Source organism: Nipponia nippon, unplaced genomic scaffold (genome assembly GCF_047370975.1).
Source record: "Nipponia nippon isolate SJK-2023a ecotype South Korea unplaced genomic scaffold, ASM4737097v1 scaffold_5, whole genome shotgun sequence".
Lineage (NCBI taxonomy): Eukaryota > Metazoa > Chordata > Aves > Pelecaniformes > Threskiornithidae > Nipponia > Nipponia nippon.
The window spans coordinates 7453249-7477215 of NW_028262369.1; the positions used below are offsets into that span (position 1 = coordinate 7453249).

Consider the following 23967-nt stretch of genomic DNA (forward strand, 5'->3'; position numbering starts at 1 on the left):
CATGGGTAGCTGAGGCAGGAGGTCTTAAGCTGGGTTTAAAGAAAACCTGTCACTGCACTGCTCTTTGAGCTCTGCACCAAGCACCCACAGCACTCAGATCCTGGCTTCCTCCATGCAGGAGGTCCCACTCTGAATGGATTGGCCACTCCATATTAGGCTTTGGCAGCTTCCAGGAGGATACTCACAGTAGCAAATGGCTTCTTTCAAGCTCATTTTTGTCCAAGGCACCTCCTGTGAGATCTGTCTGATCCGGAGGTTTCATCTCAGCATCTTTGATTGCAGCTTCTGATGGCGACTCGAACACTTCATCCGGATAAGTAGAGAGCTCCTCATGAAGGACTCCTTCCTGGGCAGACAAACAGAAGTCCCATCAGAAGAAGCCAGCATCACATTTGAGACACCAGCCCTGGCAGAAAGCAGCGCTGGTCTCTGCAACACACAGTCCTACCAGACCTAGAGTCTTGCACTGCCTCTGGGGCCAGTATCACGCCAGAGCCCTGCCCCTCACCCGAGCAAAGAAAGAAGTATCAAGCTCATCTGGAAAATCCACCGTGTCCTCCTCCAGGAAACTTGCTGGGGTGAAGCTGCGCCGTTGAGCTCTCCTCAGGGTGCTGTCCTTCACAGAGCGCCCCTGTAGCCAGAGAAAGCAGCATCCAGTCACTGCCAGAAACCTGAACTCCAGGCACACGCAGGGCCACCGCAGCCAGCACATGGGGAGCCCAAGTGCTGAGCTGATTCACGCTTGTGTGTGGAGCACAGCAGACCTGCTGATGTGTGACACGCTCCTGGTGAGACTCACAGGTGTTACCCCACTTCTCAATCCACAGTGCCCACCTCCCATGCAGGTGAGGTTTGCAACATGCTCCTCTACCACGTATTATACAATGTCTCTGACCAAACCGCAGTGACGGGTGGTACCGGACACAGCAAAAAGGTCACTGAGCCCAGGAAAGCAGACACGTGGCAGGATGAAAAGACTTGCATAGTAAGAGCCTCAGGTACTTCTGCTCTTCCATGACTGCTGACCAGGTGCAGATGGGCCACCCAGAGGTCCAGGCAGGCTGAACTGGACCTGCTGGAACGCCCTGAGGCTGCTGGCTGTGGGAATCAAAGCCCCCAGGCCAATAAAGGGAAAGCAAGACCTATAGCAAAACCTAGCCATCATCCCCACTTCTTGCAAATCCTGCCTCCTAGACATGTGGCTGAAACAGAACAGGAGATGGCTTGGTTTCTTCCCCTCCACCACTGCTCTCCCCATCCTCTCTGCTCAGCAGCTCCTTCCCTCTCACCCTTCTCTCAGGGCAGAGCCGCATCCCGCCACCAGACTGGTTCCTTCCCTCCCACAGACAGTACCTTCACCAAGGCCGCAGCTGCTCGGAAACTCATTTTGGCAACAGACTCCCGTTTCCTCCGTCGTGGGAGGCGATTGAACCCTGAGCGCGAGCTGGTGAAGGAGCAGAGCGACGTAGCACCTGGCGTGATCGGGGTGTGTGGGATGCTGCAGCCATCGTTGTCATCAGCCATACGGAAAGCTCGGCCGCGGGCCAAGGGGTCTATGATCTGCCGAGAGAAGCAGCCTATCAGTCCATTCACTCCCAAACCCTTCCCTACCAAGCCCTCCTCCCTCCAAGCAAACATCCTGAGACCATGACAGCGGCCTGGCTCCTGGGATTGACCAAGAACCAGGCTGCACGGACCAACAAGCAATTCTACAATAGGAAGACATGGAATAACCTGTTGCAAGCTAAGCCCTAGTTGTAAGCATCAAACCTAAGTCCTCAAACCTCTCCCCCTGCCCATTTTTTTTTCTTTTTTTTCTTTTTCTTTTGTTGGTATTGACTATTTTCACCCAGAACATTCCTGATGTTCACAGGAGACTCCAATCCTCCTTCAGCCCTTCCTAAGCTCTTGGTTTCATTCATTTCCCGTGCCAGTGAGCTCTACAGTCAGAGAATGTGCTGTCTGAATGGGAGTCTGAGAAATCCCTGAAAACAGCCATGCTCTTTCTCCAGCTAGTTTTCTTTCTGATACTGGACAGCCCAGGACTTAAACAGTATCCTGTTGAAGCTTAACTGTATATTTACATCTGCTTCCATTAATGAAGTTATAACAGCTGGAAAAAGCAGGCAAGCTTCCGGGAGCTGCAAGCCCTTCTTTGGGACTCTTCAGGCCAAAGCTCTCACTTCTTCCAAACATACGAATCAACCTAATGAAAATATTGCCTTCAGCTACAAACCTTGCCTCTGTCCTTACATCATCACAGCTGTGGTTTCCATAAGACCTCTATGCTTTATCCTAACATTTTACGAGCTTTTTTTTAATCCACAGTTGCACACTCAACAGCAAGCTTTATGGGCTCACACCTACAGATACAGTGTTCTGATTTAACGTAGCCCACATAGAGCCCAACAATATTTCCGAGTCTCCTGTGACCAAAGACTAACTGCAAGACACTTCAGCTAGTAAGAAAACAGGGAAGAGCACAACAAGGTGAAATTTGATTGAAAGATGCACAATATTCTCCTCTGCTTTGGTGATGCAGCCAGGCTTCAGGTCACAGACTAACCGGCTTGGGAAGGAATTTGTTTCCTCACTTGCCCGGGTTGCAGTGCTGCTCACTAACGCACAGCAATCAACCACATCAATTACTATCACGGAATGGAGCAAAGGAAGAGTTGGGATACAGTGGGTTAGTTCTGAAGTGCTGGTAACTGGATGTGGTTGACTGGGTCTTGTACCTACTTGAAGGTAGTGAGCAGGGGGCTACCAGATGCCCTTTGCAGGCACTCAAAACCATTTCTGGGGACCTGTGAGCAGAGCTGTAGTACCGCTGATGCAAGAGACATTTTTCAAAGTCCTAAAACATAACCAGGTTTCTACGAGGACAGTAGCTGTGTTACTGCCTGCATTCTGCTTGGGACAAGGATCCACTACGCAAGTGTCCTGAGCGATACCAGGCCTGTTACTGTATATTTGGGTCCAGGATACTGGCCACTCTGTGTACAACAGAATTTTGTTCTTGCAAAATGGCAGCAAAAAGCTCGAGCTGAGAGCTCTGGGACATGCTGCACACATCTAATCACCACCATAGTCACAACATGACAAACACGGCTCCGAGCCTATCACCAAAACAGCTGAGGGATCTCAGCCAACGAGACTGGAGAGAGCCTTGCTGAAGGAAGGAGTCTGCCAAACTGTATCTGAGACTTGAGAAGTGTCTCAGCATGGAGCTCAGACATGTTCAGGCAGAGCTAAGCCTGCAGGTAGGTCACAGCTGCCAAAGTGGTAAAGACACTGTGCAGGAAACTCACGATGGCCTTGACTCTGTCCCAGGTTACTCACCTTTTGCATGCCCAGCTGGCAGGGTCCAACATAGAGCGGAGGAGGAGTCTCTGTGCTTGTTAGAGAAATATTGTCCTGACTGGGCAAGTCCATTTCCCGGATGACCTGAGGTTTCAGCTTCCCATACCGCAGGCTGCAATGGCGGAGGCTCTTTCTCTGCCATTTCTGAGTAGCGTCGCTGTCTTTGCTCACCCCAAACCAGTCTGCTGTGCCTCTGAAAGATGCCAGCATACAAGTGCAAAGAAGCATTATGTTTGCTTGGACTATGCACACGAGAAGACAAAACACCTGGTGGTCGCTACCAGCCCACCCCGATTCAAAGACAGGCAGAACTCTTCCCTACGAGCATCTCACAGCCTGTTCTCAGCTGGTTTTAGCAACCTGACAGATGCTGGCCAGAAATGTTCAACCATTCTGTCTCTTAAGACAGAAGAAAAATGACAAGAGAGATTCATTGTGTCTAAAGGACACTTTGTTCTGAGTTTTTCTAAAAAAAAAAGAAAAAGAGGTGAAATAGAAATTCAGAAAATAACTTGGTGAAAGGTTCTTTTTTCTTTAAAAACCATCTATTGAAAACACTTACCGTCTTCAGGCCAGCTCTAGGTCCCCATTGTGGGATTGTACTGTTTCATGGCTCTGTAGCTTCTCCCAAGAGCCACCAGAATTCACTGTTCTCTCCCAGCCTCCCCCCACACTCCCAGGATATCCCTAACTTCTCCATCTCATGCTGCAGGATTTCTATCCTCCTCAACGGTAACTTTAATGGCAAATGTTTGCTGTGGTCTGGATCTCTGCTAAGGCAGACATACATAGTTCTAAGCTGCTGGTTGCACAAGTAGGAGCACAAGGTTGCAGGCACGAGGTAGGTTTGCTGCCAAGTGGCTGCTGTCACAGAAGAGCAGTGGATCAGAAGGAAAATCCCAAGGAAGGCGGAGAGGGATCGGGATAAGCCAGACTAACAACCTACTTCAAATACGTCAGGACAGCTGGTACCCTAAACCTACAAAGATCATCGCAGCCCTGCCAAGCCTTTCCCACTGTGGTTAATCCTCAGAAGATGACAAGCTGTGTCAGCCTACAGTTGTCTGGCCCAGGTGTGAAAACCTGAAAATGCTTCCAAGCCAAACCCAAACCCCTGGCCTCAGACCCCCTGCTCAGGGGTAGGACTTCCAGCTGCCGAGAAGCAAGACCTCACAGATCACAAAGGGAGTATTAAAACATACGCTGGAGTAAAGGCTGGGTTAAATCTAGAATTAGGTCACACAGGGAAACTGAGTCAGTGCACTGGAGCCAGGAAACTTGTCCTGTGTATTGCACCCTACCGAGCAAAAATACCACCAACCAACAGGTGAAGATGTCCTGCCACCACGTAAAAGGATGTAAATTTGAAACCCCCGGCCTTTCCAACTAAAACCTCCAGATGCAAACCACCACGCATTGCCCTCAGCCCGCCCTGTTCTCCCAATGATCCAGAACAGACCCTTCAGCAGGCGTGAGGTCACGTGGGCCATTGCTAGATCCCACCTGACCTCACTGACCCAAACGTCTCCAAATGCCAGTCAACAGGGGCCAGACCTCAGAGACAGGGCTACGTGCACATCTCGGAGCACTGCGCTGCTCCCGCTCACCCACATCTCGTCAGAGCAATTTTCGTCTCTGTTCAGAGCGGAAGGGCCCAGGGTCAGCACCTGGCCTGACAGACCCAAACCAAGCCTGTAGCACAGAGGTAATGCTCTGGCCATGCAGATGCACAGGCACAACACACACTACAAAACAGTCTTACAACTCAGAGGGCTTCTCATAGACTGCTGTAACCAATATTTCAACACCAAGGTGACCTTGGGTGACAAGTCCGTATATGGGAACACTCCTCAAAGGGAGAGGACTGAGGGTCGCTTGTGCCCACATGAGCCTGCTGATGAATAGCCCATTGCACCAGCAGCAGCGGCTCAGAGCCCTCTGAAACTGTGCGCCCGCTAGCCTGGAATGACAAGCACCACCACGGCTGTTTTGCACTGTGAGGACCACTCCTGAACTGCCAGAGACCACTACTGGTCCAGGGCCAGGGTAAAGAGCTGTCCTACTCTCTGATCATAGTCAAGATAGTCCAGGAAAGCTGACTACAGAGTTTAGGGTATCTGGAGCACCTTGGGAAGATGCTGAACGCCCCTGTCCAGCTGGGGAGTCCCATCATGTCCTACAGACTCCCTGGAGCACTGTAACAAGCAACGAACCAACATCAGAGGTCAGCTCTCGCTCTTCTATCGCATTGAGCTAACCAGCCCTGAAAGCCCAAGACCAAACACAAGCAATCGCCAAAGGTGGACACAGTGCCAGAGTGGCATCTGGCCAAGGGTAGCACTGAGGAAGGTAGGACAGGAATAGATTCCTGAGCATGAGGTCCAGTCCCTGCCAGGCACAAAGTCACATTGTCTGTCTGATGTAAAGGTTTACTGAGCTCCATTTTCGGGGTGGTGGTCGGTGGGCCATTGTGCCCTGGACTCCTGGAGCGGCTCATCTCCTTGGTGCTAAGTAAATGAAGACCTCCACCTCAAAAAGAAGACAGTCACATTTGGATTAGAAAAAGCCATGATGTCAACAGGGAAAGAGTGGATGCTCTATTCCATTCACCAGCTTCTGAGCCCTGTCTGGACCAACATGACTAGCATCTGTTTGGTGCTGCTTCCCCTCCTTCCCCTTCTGCCCCAAGGAGGCTTTGGGGCTAACATATGCATACGCCACATGTTGCATTGATGCTAGCAAAGGCAGGCTGCGCTACGGCTGCCCTGGGGATATATTCCAGCTACGGTGAACACCAGAAGGTTGACAGCTTGTTAGGAAAGGCAGGAGGGAGTGAGGCTGGTGGGTGGACAGCTTGTTAGTCCATGCTACTTATTGACAGCTGCCTACATATTTAGTAGGAGTGACAATTGTTTTTTGTTAGAAGCACACATGAACTTTCTCACTCCCGCCTGTTTGTAGGCATCCTGGCCAGCCCTGGGAAGGCAACGTGGTCCCAGCAACAGCCAGCATCTGTGCAGTTCACAACAGCCCTTGCACACACATGCAGGGGTGGGTTTCACACTCAGTGCTACCAGTACCTGAAAAACGATCGGGGCAGGGACTGCCGCTTTCTCAGGGAACTCCTGCCCACCCGATGCCCATGAACAGGCATGGTCTGACTCCTTTGAAACCGTACCTGTCTGCTGCAAAGAAAAGAGAGCTGAAGGGAAGGAGCCTGCAGGGCTGTGGAGGGGAGCAGCGACCTACATCCAACACCTCCTCGTCTCCTTTCATAGCCCCATCGGCAGCAGTTGTGCCACACTGCACGTGACAGCGGCCTCCACCTGAGAGCATGACCTAAGAGAAACAACCAAACTCAAGCCCCACAACACCATCTTTGAACCCAGGAGGTTGCTGAATCCTTTTGGTGCATCTGCACCTCTGACGTATGTCTCCCATTGCTCTTGATGATACCAGGGATACTGCAATCCCCCTCAGCCCCCAGACCTCTGTGATCTGCCGCCTTCTGCCCAGATGCCCAGCTACAGATCCCACCGGCTGGCTTTGGACCACCGGAATGTGAAACCATGGAGGTGTCAGCAGGCTGAGATATGACCTGCTTAGATACAGGTGTCTGATGCCACTAGAAGTGCCCTGGGCCCATTCTGGTTGACCCTGGCAGGATCTTGCCTGGTGCACAAGTCTAGCTGTGCCACATCTGCTGCTTTGCGTGGACATCTCAGACACCCCGGGAAACTGGAAGTGGTGTTAGATGTCTATACTCAGGCACATGAATCACTCCCATGCCATGTTCTGGACCACACAGGCTTGACCTTAGGCTCACACTTGATCTGTATCCTCCAAGCCCCAGGTAACAGGATGGTGTGGAGTCCTGCTGCCAGAACAGCTTCACATTCTGTGCATCCTGAGGGCTGTGGTAAGCAGAAAACCTGGCAGTCAGCCTCCCTGGACTCAAAACAAATCCCCAAGACACCTTTATGGATGCATGGTCTGCAACTCTCCATTGCATCCCTAGCTCTGCTACACAGAGCACAGGTTTTTAGGCCTTTCCTTGGTACTTTCCAGTTCCCTGTCCTTGTTTCTGATCCACTTACTTCATGCTTTTATTGCTAGTGTCATGTCATGTGTGCATCTCCTGCAGTTCTGTCCCTTGGAAAGTCCTTCCCACTGCTGCACCTGCACCCCCCTCAGTGTGTGGGCGCTTTACCACCACTGTCCAGCACTCCTTCCTTGCTCACTGTAGCTACATATGCCTTGTCTGTCTTATAGTGTAGCAGCACTGGGGGAAAATTTCTTCCCCCAGCACCAAAGTGGTTCGCAGTTCCCCAACCTCTCCACCCTACACACAAGCTGCATGTTGTGAGGGCCTCTGGGGGAGAAGGTTACCCTGGCCCTCCTGCACAATGCTTCTTGTCAGGGCCTCCGCAGCACCCTCCTAGGATATCCCCTCATCCTTGACATGCTCTTGCCTAATGGTCCTGGCAAGGAGCGGGAGGTGAGGGAAGAAGCAGTCTAGGTGTGCAAGGACAGCCTCAGGCGGGCCCAGAAGCTGCCCACAGCCCTGAAAAGAGCAGAGACTGCTTCATTGCTCAGTCTTCCCAGCCTCACAAGAAGCAGGATCACGGAGAGCTGCTGCGGGAGAGCTTCACCACCAAGGCAGCTGGGGAACATCTGAGGCAGAGGAAAACAGTGCATGGGAGGTCAGTCTCCCCCATAGCTGGAAAGTTGCTCCTTCGTGAGTGGGAGAAGCCTGGCTGGCTGAAAGTGCCCCTGACCTGTGGAGCTCCAGGGATGACCCTGGGATCCAGGCAGGCCTGACACACTGCCAGGGATACAAGCCAGGCATCTCAGGAAAGCATGTGGGAGAGCCACTCCCTTTGGACAAACGGGGATAAGCCTTTGACACAGGGAGGGAAGGAGCATCCAGCTGTGTGTCCGTGTCTCAGAGACCCTGGGTCATGGGGACAAACGATAACCCTCTGTGCAGGTGTGGGGGACAGGACTGGAGCAGCCTCTCCCTGCTCTCCATCATCCCCCACAGCCATCCCAAGGACCTGCCAATGAGCCAGTGCTAGGAGCCAAGCTGCTGAGAGCCCTGGCCTGCTCAGGATGGGCTTCTGCCTCCCCCAGCAATCATATCCTCTCAGATACCGCACCAAGCCCAGCACACCACATCATGCAGTCTCAGCTAAACATCAGGGCCTGAGGCATCCTGTTACTCAGAAACAGCCAGCTCCCGGGGGCGTGGGGGCAGTGAAAATTTGTCTCTAAGTGGCAAGAACCATTCCTTGTCCTGATCAGCACAATCTTCCTCCCAGGACTTGTCTCCTCGCTTACTAAAGACAGGCTATATAGCACCACTGGGCTTATATATTGGGGACCTATCTGCACCCACCCTCTTCTGCAACGTCATGGTAGATAACAAGGGAGACAACCTAATCCTGCTGTGACAGCAATGCCACTTAAGTGCCAAGCAATGGGACAAGCAGAGGACTATATATCCACAAATAAAGGATGGCAATAGATGTCAGAATCCACTAAAGCAGGCTCCATGAACTCAGTGTCTCACCTCTTGATGGTCTGGGTGATTGAGGTCTGTCGTTGTAGCACCGGTCTTCTCACTTCATTAGGCAGGGAGGGCACACGGGTGTTGTCAGCAGGCATGCTCACGCTTCGCAGAAAGGCCTGACGTCTCGTTGGCTGCAAAGAAAAGCAGGAGGGGAGTCAGTGTTCTCAGAGTGATGCTCTACAAGGCCAGTCAGGTTATGAAACATTTCGTTAGCAATTCAACAGCCGCCCAACACCCCAACCACAAGCTGGGTGCATGCAGTTGGGCAGCAAAATCTGGCTAACAAGGACTGTGTTCATGTTAGCCAGGAATGGCTCTGCAGAACAGAACAGTTAGCATCAAGGACACAGCATCTGCATGTTGCAGTGGGTCTCAGTTCATACTGGCTCTAGCCTGGCCCATGGAGTGATGTCCAATTGTAGATGTAGTGTATTACATGAGCTCCTGCAACATATCCTCCTGGCTTTTTTCTAGCCAGAAGGAACCCAGATCACACACTCCTGGACCAAGGTAAAGAGAAGCACAGTGTGAGATTTGCTTCATAAGTGACTCTGGATCTGCACTAAAAGCCTGCGAGAGCTGTGGGTGGGTCTGTGCTGTAGCTGCTGCCTGGTGCAGGCTAAGCAAGCTGGGAAAGCCACATTGGCTTTGTTCATAACCTGACTATCTGGACACACTCAGGTCTGAAAGCTCCTGGCATGTCTTGGCTGAAAGTCACCTACCAAATATAACACAACTCACCAGACTGTTCTCCACTCATGCAACTGCCTCCCCAGGGCTGCTCTGGACTCATTTTTCATCAGCTTGGCAGAGACACCATCTCCCATTTGTAAAATGCAGGCTGAGCAGACTGTCCCTCTGGCAAGTGAAGCTCTGATCAACTGTTTCTCTGGTCAGACATTGTCTCTGCCTCAAGACTACTTGCTACTTCAGCCCCTCTAGCCCAGAAAGCTAATAATTTCCACTAATCTTAACATTTTTGTTATGTTTTATGTGAAAACAATGCATTAGATACTCAAGTTATAAGCCAAAGGAGCCCATTATGCACTCTTATCCTGACAGCCTGTACTGTGCAGACTGGACCTCCAGAGAACATCACCTCCGCTAGCTTCCATCATAAGTACAGAGTGTCTCTCCAGAAGGTGCCCAGCTGGATTTAGAGATTTCAGGTAAGAGAACATCCATGAAAGCCTTAAATAAGTGATTTGGAAGGTTTCAACCTGCACTGTTAAAACACTGCATTCCACTTCTAATCCCTGCAGACTGAACACCGATCACTTCCCTTCCAAGGGAAGACCAGGACCAAGATTTATCTGCCAGAAGCCGTCACATAACTGAAGTGCATTTTAGTCCCTGGATCAAGGAATGGTGAAGAGGCCAGTCCTTGCTATTCCAAGCACAACATAAGTTCCCTCTTAAGACAAGCTTGTCCTCAGCTCCCCTCCAGGGAAGCTGTATAACCCTCCATTTCTCTGATGGCTAGACCGTTCTTTCACATAAGCAACTGAACCTAGGCACTGCACCCCACCCACGGAGCCGGGCAGTAAGAACCCTCTGGCTCTGCCTTTGGTGCAGGTGGTCTCTGTTCCTGCAGTAAGGTCACACGAGCAGCCAGGAATCATCCTACCCATGTCTCACCCGTACGTGAGAGTTGTTGCCACCTTGTAGCAGAAATTCCTGTTATTCTCCCTATTCCCAGCACAAATACAGATGTTTTATTCTCATACTTTGCACAGTTCCTATTAACCTATCACCCCATCTCTACTTCACCACTCTTCAGTGTTACTTATTTCTCATCCCACATGATCTTCTTATGTTCCTCATGCTAGTAACAGCTTTGTGTTGCCAGTAAATGTTTTTTCTCTGCTGTTGCTGACGAAAGCCTGTCATTACCTCGGCTATTCATAAGCCAGATTCATTCCCTGCTCATTTCAGCACGAGCTCTGGCACTTCCAGGCCTTCATGTTTGTCTAGAAGCCCTTCATTCCTCCAGTCCCCTTAAAAAATGCTTGTTTGAATACCTCACTCCCATATCCCCCAGCCAGGACGCTTTTCACAATCCCCATATCCAGTCACATCCACCGATCTCAGCACATCAGCAACCCACCTTCATCCCTCCCACATCGCCTTCAAGGGGAAGTTAATTACCAATCATAAATTTACCCAATGGCTCTGCCCCTTCTCACATGGCCTCGTGACCTGCCATCACACGCTGCCTTTCTCTCAGCCAGGACTGCCAGAGTCCACGGGCACAGGCATGCTCTCAGCGCAGTAGGGCTCTGCACACCCCCTCCACGGCTCCGCAGACCCTCCCTCCTGCCCCCAGCCTCTGTACCTGCACAGGCTGGGGCTCTTCTGGCACTGGCACGGGCGCCGGTACCGGGATGTCCAGTTTTAACCATGGTGGCTTCTTCCGCTGTAAACTGCTCGTGCTGTCGTGTCGCGCCTCCGACATCGTCCCACGTTTGTCCTCAGGCCTAGGAGAGGGGAGAAATCACAGTCAGGAGGGGGCCAGGCTCATCCCTGACATGGTACATGCCAGCAGGGCCGAGCAGAGTGCCTTCCTCCAGGCTGAGACTGATGGGACCCAAGACCCACGTTGGATGACTTAGAATCATAGAATCATTAAGGTTGGAAAAGACGCTTAAGATCATTGAGTCCAACCGTTAACCCAGCACTGCCAAGTCCACCACTAAACCATGTCCTCAAGCACCACGTCTACCTGACTTTTAAATACCTCCAGGGATGGAGACTCAACCACCTCCCTGGGCAGCCTGTTCCAGTGCCTGACTGCCCTTTCGGTGAAGAAGTTTTTCCCAATATCCAACCTAAATCTCTCCTACTGCAGCTTGAGGCCATTTCCTCTCGTCCTATCACTTGTTACTTGGGAGAAGAGACCAACCCCCACCTCGCTACAACCTCCTTTCAGGTAGTTGTACAGAGCAATAAGGTCTCCCCTCAGCCTCCTCTTCTCCAAACCAAACAACCCCAGCTCCCTCAGCTGCTCCTCACAAGACTTGTGCTCCAGACCCTTCACCAGCTTCGTTGCCCTTCTCTGGACACGCTCCAGCACCTCGATGTCCTTCTTGGAGTGAGGGGCCCAAACTGTACCTGAACACAGTACCCGAGGTGCGGCCTCACCAGTGCCAAGTACAGGGGCACTATCACCTCCCTGGTCCTGCTGGCCACACTATTCCTGATACAAGCCAGGATGCCATTGGCCCTCTTGGCCACCTGAGCACACTGCTGGCTCATGTTCAGGCGGCTGTCAACCAACACCCCCAGGTCCTTTTCCTCCAGGCAGCTCTGCAGCCACTCCTCCCCCAGCCTGTAGCGTTGCATGGGGTTGTTGTGACCCAAGTGCAGGACCCGGCACTGAGCCTTGTTGAACCTCATACAGTTGGCCCCGGCCCAACGATCCAGCCTGGCCAGGTCCCTCTGCAGGGCCTTCCTACCCTCCAGCAGATCGACACTTCCACCCAACTTGGTGTCATCTGCAAACTTACTGAGGGTGCACTCAATCCCCTCATCCAGATCATCAATGAAGATATTGAACAGGACCAGCCCCAGTACTGAGCCCTGGGGAACACCACTCGTGACCGGCCGCCAACTGGATTTGACTCCATTCACCACCACTCTCTGGGCTCGGCCGTCCAGCCAGTTTTTAACCCACCGCAGAGCGCACTTATCCAAGCCATGAGCAGCCAGCTTCTCCAGGAGAATGCTGTGGGAGACAGTGTCAAAGGCCTTACTAAAGTCCAAGTAGACAACATCCACAGCCTTCCCCTCATCCACTAAGCAGGTCACCTTGACACAGAAGGAGACCAGGTTAGTGAAGCAGGACCTCCCTGTCATAAAACCCATACTTCCCAAACTCCTCGTGAGGGTTCAGGTGTCACAGCTTGTGTCCGCGCTGGTCAGCCAGGACCAGACACTTGGAGGACACGGTGCGTTTCTAAGGCCCGCAGGACCTCGAGCCAGGTGCCAGAGACGCAGTCACAAGTTTGAGAGTCGCCTCCCACCAAGATTTTTGCTGAGACTACTGTGACATCCAGATTCCTTAAGAACCAGTCATGAATTAAATCTCAGTGAGATCTGGATCCAGTCCAACCAGCTAAGTAACTGCAGTACCAAAAGCCACTGACCTCCCACTAAAAACAGCTTGTGATTCACACAGGCACCCTTGCCTGCCCAAAGCCGAGCACCACACTTTCCTACCTAACTACTACTTAGCAATTAGCAAGTGGCCATTTCTCATTGCTGGTTCTAATCTCTTTTAAATGTAGTCATTTTCTAGAAACACAACACAGTGCACAGAGAAATACAAGTATAGCATGAATGTTAGAGAACTGGCACTAATCCTGAACTGAGTGGTTTTCATACATAAATAATAATGATATAGTATTTATATAAAAAACGCTGTGTTACCAAAACGCCAAAGTAACCAGAGTGAGTCGCTGTCATCTTCCCCACTCTACTATGCTGCCACTTTATCCTCCTGTTTAGGTTGCATGCAGTGTGACAGGGACCATGCGACCCTGGCAGAGCACTTAACTTTACTGTGCACACTCAGAGAAACAACAAAGAAAACAGATTTAATCGGAGGGAGATCAGCTCAGATACCTCCACAGGTACCTTCCAACCCAAGCTATTCTACAAGCCCGTATTTCTTCCTCTCCTAGCACACACGCAACCACAAGCTAGCAGTGGGAAGCACGTGTGCTGAATGGGACAACAGATCCAACTCCCTCCCAGCTCCCTCCTTGTGTTGTCCTAGGCCACAGATCCCATAGGGGACAAAAAAAATTAAGAGTCCCAGCCTCTTCCCCCACCATGGCAGACAGATGGAATAAGCATCCAGTTAACTTAGCAGGCACACATGATTTGAAAGGAAGTAGGAGAAAAGGTCTCTATTTGGATTAAAACTCAGTGCTCTTACAACGTTAACACAGTCAATTTCTTTTACATGCACATTGAGTTTAATATGCAAGGATTCTTCCTTGAGGGTGGCCAAGTCCTAGGACAGGACCAGACGCAGAGGGACCTCCACCCTTGGAGACATTTGGCACTCGACTAAATGAGGTCCTGAGCAGCCTGAATTATCCTTGCCTTGCACAGCGGCTGAGCCAGACAACCTGCAAAGGTCCCTCCCAACCTAAATTAGGCACTAGTTCTCTGAAACACGCGCTGCCTTTCATGGCATTTCCACCATATTCCCACAGCTCACTGCAGCTGCTCTGGAAAGGGAGCTGCACAAACACTGAAGCTTACCATTGCAAAAGATACAAGGCGGGGAGGGAAATAGGTCAACAAAAGGGAGTGGGGGATGATCTGGATTGGGTTAGGAGAAGAGAATCTCATCTAAAAGGAGCTGACGACCAGCTGCTAGCTCAGTCACGCAAACTGGGCTGGCTGCCAGGAGTGCTGTGCTCAGCTGAGCCGGAACGACAGAAAGGGAGGACTCAGCTGTAGGTGGATGAAGGTTGGGTTTCAGCAAATACCACAGGCCCCCAAGAGTCTGGGAATTCATGATGTAGCCTGTACAGACATGCCCTTTGTACATGCACCACGGTCCTGTGTGCACAGACACAGTGCCGTACGTTAGAGAGACACAATTCCTTCCTTCCCTCCACCCCTAGCCGCAGGGGTGACTAAATGCATCTGTTCTAACTTCCTATAAGATGAGAATAGTGAGAGTATTAGGGGAACTCCTGCCTGCTCTTGGTAAGGGTAAATCTGCTACAAGATAGCTTTCAGTCTCGCATCAAAACGGGCAAACTTGTCTTCATGGTGAGGTCAGAAAGCAAAGCAGATTTCTCATACCTGAAAAACTCCCTTGGTGCAAGGCAAAGAGCTCCAGCATTTACCCATGAGGATCATGAATACCAGGTCTTCCCGAGATGCTCTAATCAGAGACCAGCCAAGAGGGACAGAGCCATCACTCTGGTATGACCAAACACAACCTATTTCACACATGCCCCTCGTGACACAACTCAAGAGCCTCCCTTCTGTGCCTTCAAGGGCAAATTCAGAGCTTCTGAACTAGCAGCTCTTCTTTCCCCAGCATCTCTTCAATGAGAAGACATCACTCAGCTTCCTTCCTGTCCACCTACAGAGCTGCCTTTGAGAGCAGGTGCTGTGGGTGTAAAGCATACACACGTCTAAGATTTGCAGCTTTATCAAACAGTGAGGCCAAGCCAGGAAGACAGTGAATGAATCACTCCTGTATTGCCCAAAAGCTACCACAACAACGCTACGCTCCCTGAAAGACTTTCCAATGAAATCTGTTTTCAGTCCCCCTTCCTAAATTGCCACAGACAGGGGTGTCCATGTATCCATCACGCTGGCTTCACTGCAACCTTTGCATGGGGATCTCCAGTGGTGTGCACACACGCCACATGCAAAGAGGAGGACAGAGCATGCACACACACGGGATCAAGCCCCTGGCCTTATGATTATCCTCAAAGTTGAATCAACTTTGTACTTTAGGCAAGAAGAAGATCTCAAGATGAAATTCGCGTAGCTGACTGAGCAATAGACTGCTTTCTCCCAACTTCAGCAGTTAAAGAGTTCTTTAAATAGCAAAGCATCAAAATGCATATATAATAATTGTATAAGTGCACTTATACTTAAAAACCAGGTGAGTTTCAAGGGTGACTGCAAACAGAGTCTTAACACTCTTAACTCAGGAGCAAATTCTTCTACCAGTTTGACCTTTTTTACTTACTAAAATGTTCACTAAAGGGTGCACTGCAGGCAGAGCTGCTCAGCATTCCCAGCTACCTGTGTCCATCTGGAGTGGCCAAGAATAAACCTTACAAACAGGTAAGATGTAGCTTGCAGCGCTGGCCCTAGCAGGGCCTGGTTCTCTGCACACTGTGAATACGTGGCCGCAGCACAAGTCAGTCAACTGCCTCTGACCCAGGGCACAAAAGAGACTGGGGTATGGGCACAAGAGGCAGGTCTCCAGGAGGTTAACGGTGAGACTGAATGTGGATCCAGCTGTATACAAAGACGTATAGACTAGCTGTACATAGATGTATAGCTGTGTACATAGAAGTACAGCTGGATGGTTGAACATAAGTCTTTGCAAGGCAGGTAACACCCCGTATTACACCTAGTCCTCACTCAAAGTGCTGCCATCACTAACTTCTGTCTCAGCACTGCACTAAAAGCACATGCTGAGTTTCACACTAACCCGTTGATGATTTTTAGGGGCTAGTGTTTCACGATACAGTGTCCATGTATCTGGTCGGGCCAATGGGCTTTGTTTCAAAGTTGACTGCATTGACACGTATTTCATTTGAACGGTCCCATATCCTCGGTCCCAATCTCTCAGTACTGCCCTAATAAGTGTTTTCAAGAGGTCACCGACAGCAGCAGGATAGGAACATACACAGCACAGCCATGCAAGGTCAGGCCAAGTGTCCGTCTAAAGCCAGTATCTCATTTCCAACAGAGGATGCCTGGCAATGGGTACAGAGTACAGCATCACTCGACAGTCGTATCTCCCAGGACAGTCATGGCATGTGCTATGAATAACTCGGAGGCTTCCTGTGCCAGAGATGTCTTTGCATTTAATGGTTCTGTATCCATCTCCATATCCACCCAAGGATTTTTCTTCCAGAATTGATCCAACTCATTTTTTAGTCCAAGCAAACTTTTAGTATTCATAACTGCACATGACAAAGAGCTCCACAGCTGAAACACGTGCTGTGTGACAAGCCACCTTCTTCAGTTTGTCTCTAAACCTGCCACTTCCTGGGTTCACTTGATGCCCCGCAGCTCTTGGGCTAGAAGAGAGAACAGCTTTTCCCTATCCTCTTTCTCCATGCCAATCCTGACTCTGCAGATCTCTTCCATGCCCTTCCTACCATCCTCTTCCCACAAACACAGCGGGATCCACATCCAGCTGCTCACTCCTTGGACAGGAGCTGTTCCAGACCTCTCACCTGTGTTTGTGGTTTGCAGTGTCTCCCAAAGTCTAGAAAATGCTCCACCAACCTAGACATCAGCTAAATATCTTCATCCTGGGTAGGTGGAAATGTTCATGCTTTCAAGCTTTTGCAAACTGTCATTGGGGCTTGAAACTCAACTTTTGTAAACCGTCAGGATAGCGATTCCAGCAAGTGGCACCAAGAGAGAAGTCTCCGCTATTACCAAAACCACGTAAGAGCCATTGGAGACATGGGTAAGGAGACTGTCTGAAGAGACTGGGAAGAGGTGGAATGGCCCAGTACCTGCCTGGCCTTCTCCTCCCAGTGCTGGCACAGTCCCAGTCCTGGTGCCACCGCCTGCACTGCTCAGTCCACTCAGAAGCCGTTCCCTCAGCATCACAAAACGGAGGAATCCAGAAACACAAACTCCTCTCCAGCACGTGGGCTGAACGCAGAGCATTTGTAAATCTAGCTTCTAACCGATCGGCTGCATGTACAACTGTGGCAGCAGCACAAAAATTATTAATAAAGTCAATTTCAATTAAAATAAGCAAACAAAAGAAAAATCTTGTATATCGCAGATAGTCTGGGAAAGTCATCTTCAAAAGCTCCATGCCAAAGCAAGGTCAGAGTACCAGAATGAAAGCCAAATCCAGTGTGCTGTGGGTCAGGCGAAGAAAGAGGGAGAGTGCATTAAATTCCAGAAGTTGGCACATGATCAAGAAAAGCTGCTTAGTGAAATCCACCAACCCAAACAGAGAAGGAAAAGCCTTGTACAGAAGCCTGAGCATGCACCTAAAATTGACAGGCATCTCAAATACATTCAGAGATTTGCACAGTTATTTCAAAAGACCGACTATCCTTCCATTTGAACAGACAACTGAAGCTATTCCCATGTTGATCTCTTCTTCCAAAATTTCCATTTTACCAACATTCCCATTTAAAATAAAGCTGTTTTTTTCCCAAAAACATTTCAAATGAAAAAACAAAACAAAACAAAACAAAAAAACCAACTTCATTCAACCTTACCACAGAAACACACATCATCTGCTTTTTGCAACAACACTGCTTCTCTCCAGCACAGCGTGTGCGTGTTCTTACAGACACCCCCAGGAGGTAACCGACACTGGGGCTATTCCGCTGCAATCCGATCACCACATCCCATGGTCAGCCTCCAGCTGTTTTCCTCCATTTTTCAAACCCCCATCACTGCAACAGCTGTATTTGCAGTGCCTGCTATGCAGAGTCCCAGGCAACTCCCATGTACCTGAAGGGGTCTGCCCATGCAGCTATCCTGGTTGAGGCACACTGGCAGGCATCCAGGTGGAGAAACAGCAAAGAAACCGGGATCCTAAATGTGTTCTCCAGACAGAGCGAGCCAGGGAGACAGCGGGCTCCTGGCTGTGCCTCTCCCTCCAGAAGGATTTACTGCTGGCACAGCAGGGAAAAGGCAGGAAGTCCAAGGAGAAGAGGAGCAGTGGGGTTTCGGTCTCGTGGCTGCCAATAAAACCATCTAGCATGGATCAGACCCAACAAGTTACAAATAATATCTCAAATACCAGACGCAAGCCAGACCTTTAAAACAAGCCAGATGGAGGGGCTGAGGGCAGGCAGGGACGGGGAAGGTGGAACAGGCCTGTGACCCTGCACTCTTGGGGAAAGCTGTCGAGGGCACAGCAACACCCAGGCTTCGGCTGAGACCACCACCATGTCCCACCCCAAGAAACTACCTCAGAAATGAAACAAGGCCATCAGCATTCCCCTGGCAGCGGCCCTGTGCAGGGCTCTCCCGCTCTCCCGACCCTCGCTGCCGAGCTCGGAGGAGATGCCGTAAGGCTTTGCAGACTCACACGCTGACAAGCAGAAGCTGGGGTCTGAGCAATCCAGGCACCTCCGAGCACAAGCCTGGCAGCGAGCTAGGCAGACACACTGCCCTTCTAGCCCTGCGCAGCAGGGAGCTGGCATGACTACCATTCCCACACACTGCCCACTGCCCCTCTCGCCGCCCTCTGCCATGCACAAGCTGTGCTTGAGTGCTGGTAGGGACTGATGCTGCCTACAACAGCCTGCACCACATCATGCAGGCAACAGTTCCCCAAGGCCCTGCCTTCTGCTTGCAAGCAAACCAATCTGACAGCTAGTTGCTACCCAAAGAGCAGCCTTGCTTTACTCCAGTGAGCCACTTTAAGGTGTTTTACCAGCACAAACCTAACCCTACTAAATTATTTCCTGTTGATCTGACATCCTGAAGAGGCTCAGACATTTTCCGATAAGCTCTGTGCAACCTGAGAGAGGAAGGAACCAGCCTATTCAGTGATAACTCGGCACAACAGCAGCTTAGCTGAAACATCAAACTACAGCCCAAGCCTTTGTCCCCTGCCGATGTGACAGTGCTCCTCCACCCCCAGCCTTGCAGATCAGCGCTTGGGGAACAGCATTTGCCCCCACCAATATGCATGCAGCACACTGAGCCCCTGCACTCTCCGCTGAAGAGGGACCAGACAGGAGAACTGGGGTATAGCCAACCTCTTATTAAAAGACATAGCTTTCCTGCAGGCCAGTGTGGCACATCGGAAAGGCCTGTCCCTACCCAAACTGTCTTTTAAACTTTATGTCAAAGTTGAACGTGGAAGAAATGGATCTGGGGCAGCGAAAGCTTTTGCACAAGCTCCAATGGAACAGAGGCCTTTGCCTTGTAGAGAGTGAATTAAAAGGCACACAGTCTTCCTCCTGAGAGTTTTCTTTTCAACCAGCACTCTAGAAAGAGCTAGAACAGGAGCTACACACTTGAGCAGGTGGCTATAAAACCAGTGTGCAAGTAGATCATGGACAAGCAGCACGCAAGCACCACCCCAGAGCTGCGCCAGCAGGAACCCACCAAGGTGCGGTGAATGCTACGGGGAAGGTCTTTAACTTCTGCAACTACCCAAGCAACCAAGGCAGAGCTGAGGGATCTCGCCGTGAACCACTTAATTTAATTAGCTGAGAAATACCAGTGGAAACTTCCTGGCTTGGAAGAGGCCAGGCAGACCCCTAGGCAGGAAACAGGAAGCTACCTTGGAAAAAAACCCAAGGGTCTGGATTTCATCCAAAGCCCTGGAGAATGATGCTGGTATGCAAGAGGCACACCGAGAGTGCAAAGCTTCAGCTGGGACCCCCTGAACTTGGAGAAGGCTCAGCTATATACAGAGCCAGAGGGTTTTAAATATAGGTAATAAAAATATCTGCCAGTGAAGTCTGAATGTATGTGAGCCAATCCCATGATCAGGAAAGCAGATCTGATGTCCCTTTGAGCAACTGAGTTTCTTGATTTTCAGAAAAAGACACAGGTCATGATGGAAATCAACCATAAATGAGCTCCTACTGGAACACCAGCATTAAGAGCTTTCAAAGCAGCTTCACATGGGACCTGAAGGGTATCCAGGTCTGGTGCCCTCATACAGAAGAGAGAGGAAAAACAGGGAGCTCAAAAAACTTTTCTGATTCCTGTTAGTCTCCAGATCTGTAGGTGAACTTCTCCAAATACAGGTTAAAACATGGCCCCAACTGCAACCTGCAAACATCCACACAGGCAACAGACTCTGATCTTCGAGGTCCCTTTGCTGCAGCAGACAAAAGGCAAAATAGTAACAAGAACACAGAAGCCAACGCTCAAAATTAAAACTATAAAGGTGTCACGGCCACTTGAAAGAGGTGCAAGCCAACAGAAGAAGCAGTGCCCCCAGCCCTCTGTGTTGCCCCTCTCCTTGTGCTGGCACGAGCATCCCCGCAGCTGTTGGGTGATCCACACTGGGAACCGACCCACATTAGCTCAGCAAAGAAAACGGTTTGTTCCAGCCCAAGCTCCTTCCCTGATCCAAGTCACCACATGGCTCCACAAACACTTGTGCCAGCAGAAGGAAAGGGGAAGAAGCAGGAACAAAAAGAGCAGCTGGAGCCAGATGACTGGACTGCTTCTCAAGGCAGCACAGTTTAAAGCGCCCGTGAAAACATGGACAAAAACTCACACTTGTAGCACTGTGGGAAGGTAACAATTATCACAAGGGAGGTGGTGGGTTCTGCATCTCTTCAGGCTTAAATGCTCTTCTGAGAAGTGCCCTCAGTGCAGGTGTTGAGTGCAGCAGGAATCAAATACTACTATATCACCAGAGGCAGAGTGAATTTTTGGTGGGGTCATTAGATGGGAAAACATCCAAACCATCCACAGATTTCTCTAGAGCCTCACGCACGGGGAGCTTCCATAGAAGGGTTCCCAAGGGATGAGTTTCTCCTGCTCACCTATGGCCTGTGGCACCCACAAAACAACTAGGTGGAAGGGAGCCAGGTACAGGAGACGTGTGACCCAGATGACAGAAGCAGGTTCACAGCACCAGCCAGCACGCCTGCACCCCAGAGCCCACGCAGGGCCCAGGTGATGAGCAATCAGCACCCAACTCCACCTCCTAGAGTAAACCCAATACAGAGCCATCTACAACCTACCTAGAAACCAGCAAGGGGAACAGTCTGAGCATAAAACATAACCAACAAAGAGGGGGGAGCAGTGGCAAACCTTCTGGAGTACTTTGGTGTCTTCATCCTGTTTGTGCTTCTCCACGAACACACCTTGCAGCTTTGCACAGAAGACACCAGCCTGCCACCACATGCAACAGCCACATTTCCAGCAGCCACATCCTAATACTCTGGTCATAGCATGCCACTTATAGGCTACATCTAAGGATGGAATGATGACGATATCTGCTAATAGCTCTAGCAACAGTGCATCAAACACGGGGGGCAAGAAACCAGCACTGACCAGCACTCCCATTCCTTAGGGAAGCCAGTAGACGCAGCACTGCCTGGTCCTCAAAAGGAGCTGGTTTCCACCTAGATCTGTTACCAGCTACCTGATAGCTGATGCATCTCAGCATGCCTATGCAGGAAGCCAGGATACTACCGCTGGTCCGGTGCCACAGCGAACATAGCCGGAATGGATAACAAGTATAATCACATTAACAACTCAAATATTAGTAATTCCTATTATAAACAACAGACTGCCAACAGTGGAAGTGCATCCAGAGGAAGAATCATCTAGGCAAGCCTTGTTCTTGAACCCTTTTCAAAGGCAACCACAGCTGCCCATTGGTTAGCAGTGCCCACGCTGAGCCAGCAGAGCCCTTCGGTCTGGGGTCCCCGGCAGCCTCAAAGCCCAGTTGTTTCAGTACTCTGCCTGGGTCTACACGTTCTTCAGCGTCACCAGAGCTCCTCGTTAACAAAGAAGCAGGAAAGAGTGATCACAGAAACTATTTTAGTACACATATAACTCATTGCAATGATGCAATGGGGCTCCAGAAAACCCTGTTCCAGATTTATCTTCATTACTAGTAAAACAGATGCACTGTAAAGTACGGGCTGATCCACAAGTACCATGGACACAGTTATCACCTCGATTATACAGCAAGGTAAGATTCACAAAAATGCTTTTGTCAGCACGGCCATGACTCCACATCAGAAAACAAAAGACAAAGCCAACAAAATCCTACCACTGCATTTTAACAAAGGTATCATTTCTCACTGAAATTCTGCATTTGTAATTTTTTTTCTACCAGCTCTCATATTCATCACAAGTACCGTAAGGGCTCGGGACACAAGGAAAGCTAGGAACACAGCACTGGTACGACTCTGAAGACAGCAGTAAACACTGGCTCTGGTTGCTTTTGGAACAGCTGCTGTCTGTGCACCCACCTCAAGAGCAATTTTCTTGGTAATGCCTTTTAGTGATTATATAACATTGTTAATTTAGAAAATATGACATCAATAAACAATTGATGGAAAAGCAACGGACAAAACTAGCAACCTCTCCTAGAATGATTACAATACTCCAAACCAAAAATTATGTTAGACCAGAAGCCACCCAACCTCTATGGCAAAGGCTCTCGGTACTAAAAGCAGCTAAGAATCACTGTTTGTTGTGCTAAATAAAAATGCCTCACTGGCAAATGAGATCAAAACTGCCGCAAATGACAACATTTCCTATGGAAAGTTATATAAAACCATGCTGAATAGCAACCTAAAAAAATCTTAGAGGAAATAACAATAACAAACGCTGGAGCCACCAGAAGACAGACTTTACACTCAGGAAGGATGGAAGCCTGCATCTGAGCCAGTCAGGCCAGCTTTCTTCGCATGTTCCTTTGAAATTCAGAGCATTCTCACTCACCATCACACACCTGCTTTCTCCAACACGACCACAGTTCTCTTCACCTGGATAGAAGCGAGAGAACAAGCCTGCATCCACCAGCAGTGCCCACAGCAATGAGGCCCAATGGAGAGCCTTCAAAAGAACAATTATGCAGCCAAGGACTCGAAGCAGAGCTGGTTCGGCTCGAGCTGCTCTTCCTAAGCGTTAGCTGATTTAGCCAGGGACACAGGAGAGCTAGCCTGCCGCTCTGATGCTCTAATTTCTACTCTTGCTAGTGTTCGGCAGTCGGCCACACACCATCTCCTACTTTGTCTAATTGGAAAGCAGTGGCAGAAAGAGCTTGTCTTGCTCTGCAGGTGTGTGTACGCATGTGTACGTTCATGTGTGCCCAATGCACCAACTGATTTATAACGCAAATAGAAATAACCATAATTCTAACTTTGTTTTAGCAAAAAAAATTAATAATCTAAGTGAACCACACTTCTTCAATCTGAGTGAATGGCACGTTCTCTCTCACTGTTCTCCCTGAAATTACAGTCCCAGAGCAGTCAGAGAAAAGGAAGGTATGCTCCCACTTTTTGGCAAAACAACTCACAGCCTGCTGTCTTCTGCAGTTCACTTTAAAGCACTGGGCTTTGAATTCAAGCGACAGAGAAACCTATCTCCCATGTGCTGATTGCTACAGGGCAGTAACTCCTGAAACAGGGAAGCTGTATTTGTCAACCTAGCCATCTAAGCCCTCAAGATTTTAAAATTCAAGCTGTTGTAACTTTCACTGAATCAAAGCCCTGTAAGTGCCGGACCTGTAGAACAGTAAAAGCAGCATCCTGCACAGCTTCAGGATGACCTCATACGGATTGTTCCTTTTTAAAGAAAAAAAAAAAACCTTCAAAGCAGGGATTGCTGCTGACCAGCAG

General features: G+C 49.9%; 1 protein-coding gene across 7 annotated transcripts in view; it reads right to left on the reverse strand.

Annotated features, from left to right (window-relative positions):
• RHBDF1 (rhomboid 5 homolog 1) overlaps window positions 1–23967 on the reverse strand; it is a 40275-nt gene that overhangs the window by 10495 nt on the left and 5813 nt on the right. For 5 of the 7 annotated variants that reach the window (XR_015699287.1, XM_087734588.1, XM_087734586.1 and 2 more), the window contains exons 2-8: window positions 11271–11412; window positions 8936–9066; window positions 6444–6548; window positions 3343–3556; window positions 1354–1560; window positions 509–631; window positions 186–346 (exon numbers count right to left, since the gene is read on the reverse strand). Coding sequence is in view for 6 of the 7 variants with exons in the window: in XM_087734588.1 (XP_087590714.1) it covers window positions 186–346; window positions 509–631; window positions 1354–1560; window positions 3343–3556; window positions 6444–6548; window positions 8936–9066; window positions 11271–11412 (1083 nt within the window). In the remaining variant the exon portion in view is untranslated. The remainder of the gene's footprint in view (window positions 1–185; window positions 347–508; window positions 632–1353; window positions 1561–3342; window positions 3557–6443; window positions 6549–8935; window positions 9067–11270; window positions 11413–23967) is intronic. The other 2 variants (XM_087734587.1, XM_087734592.1) reach the window with 2 other exon arrangements.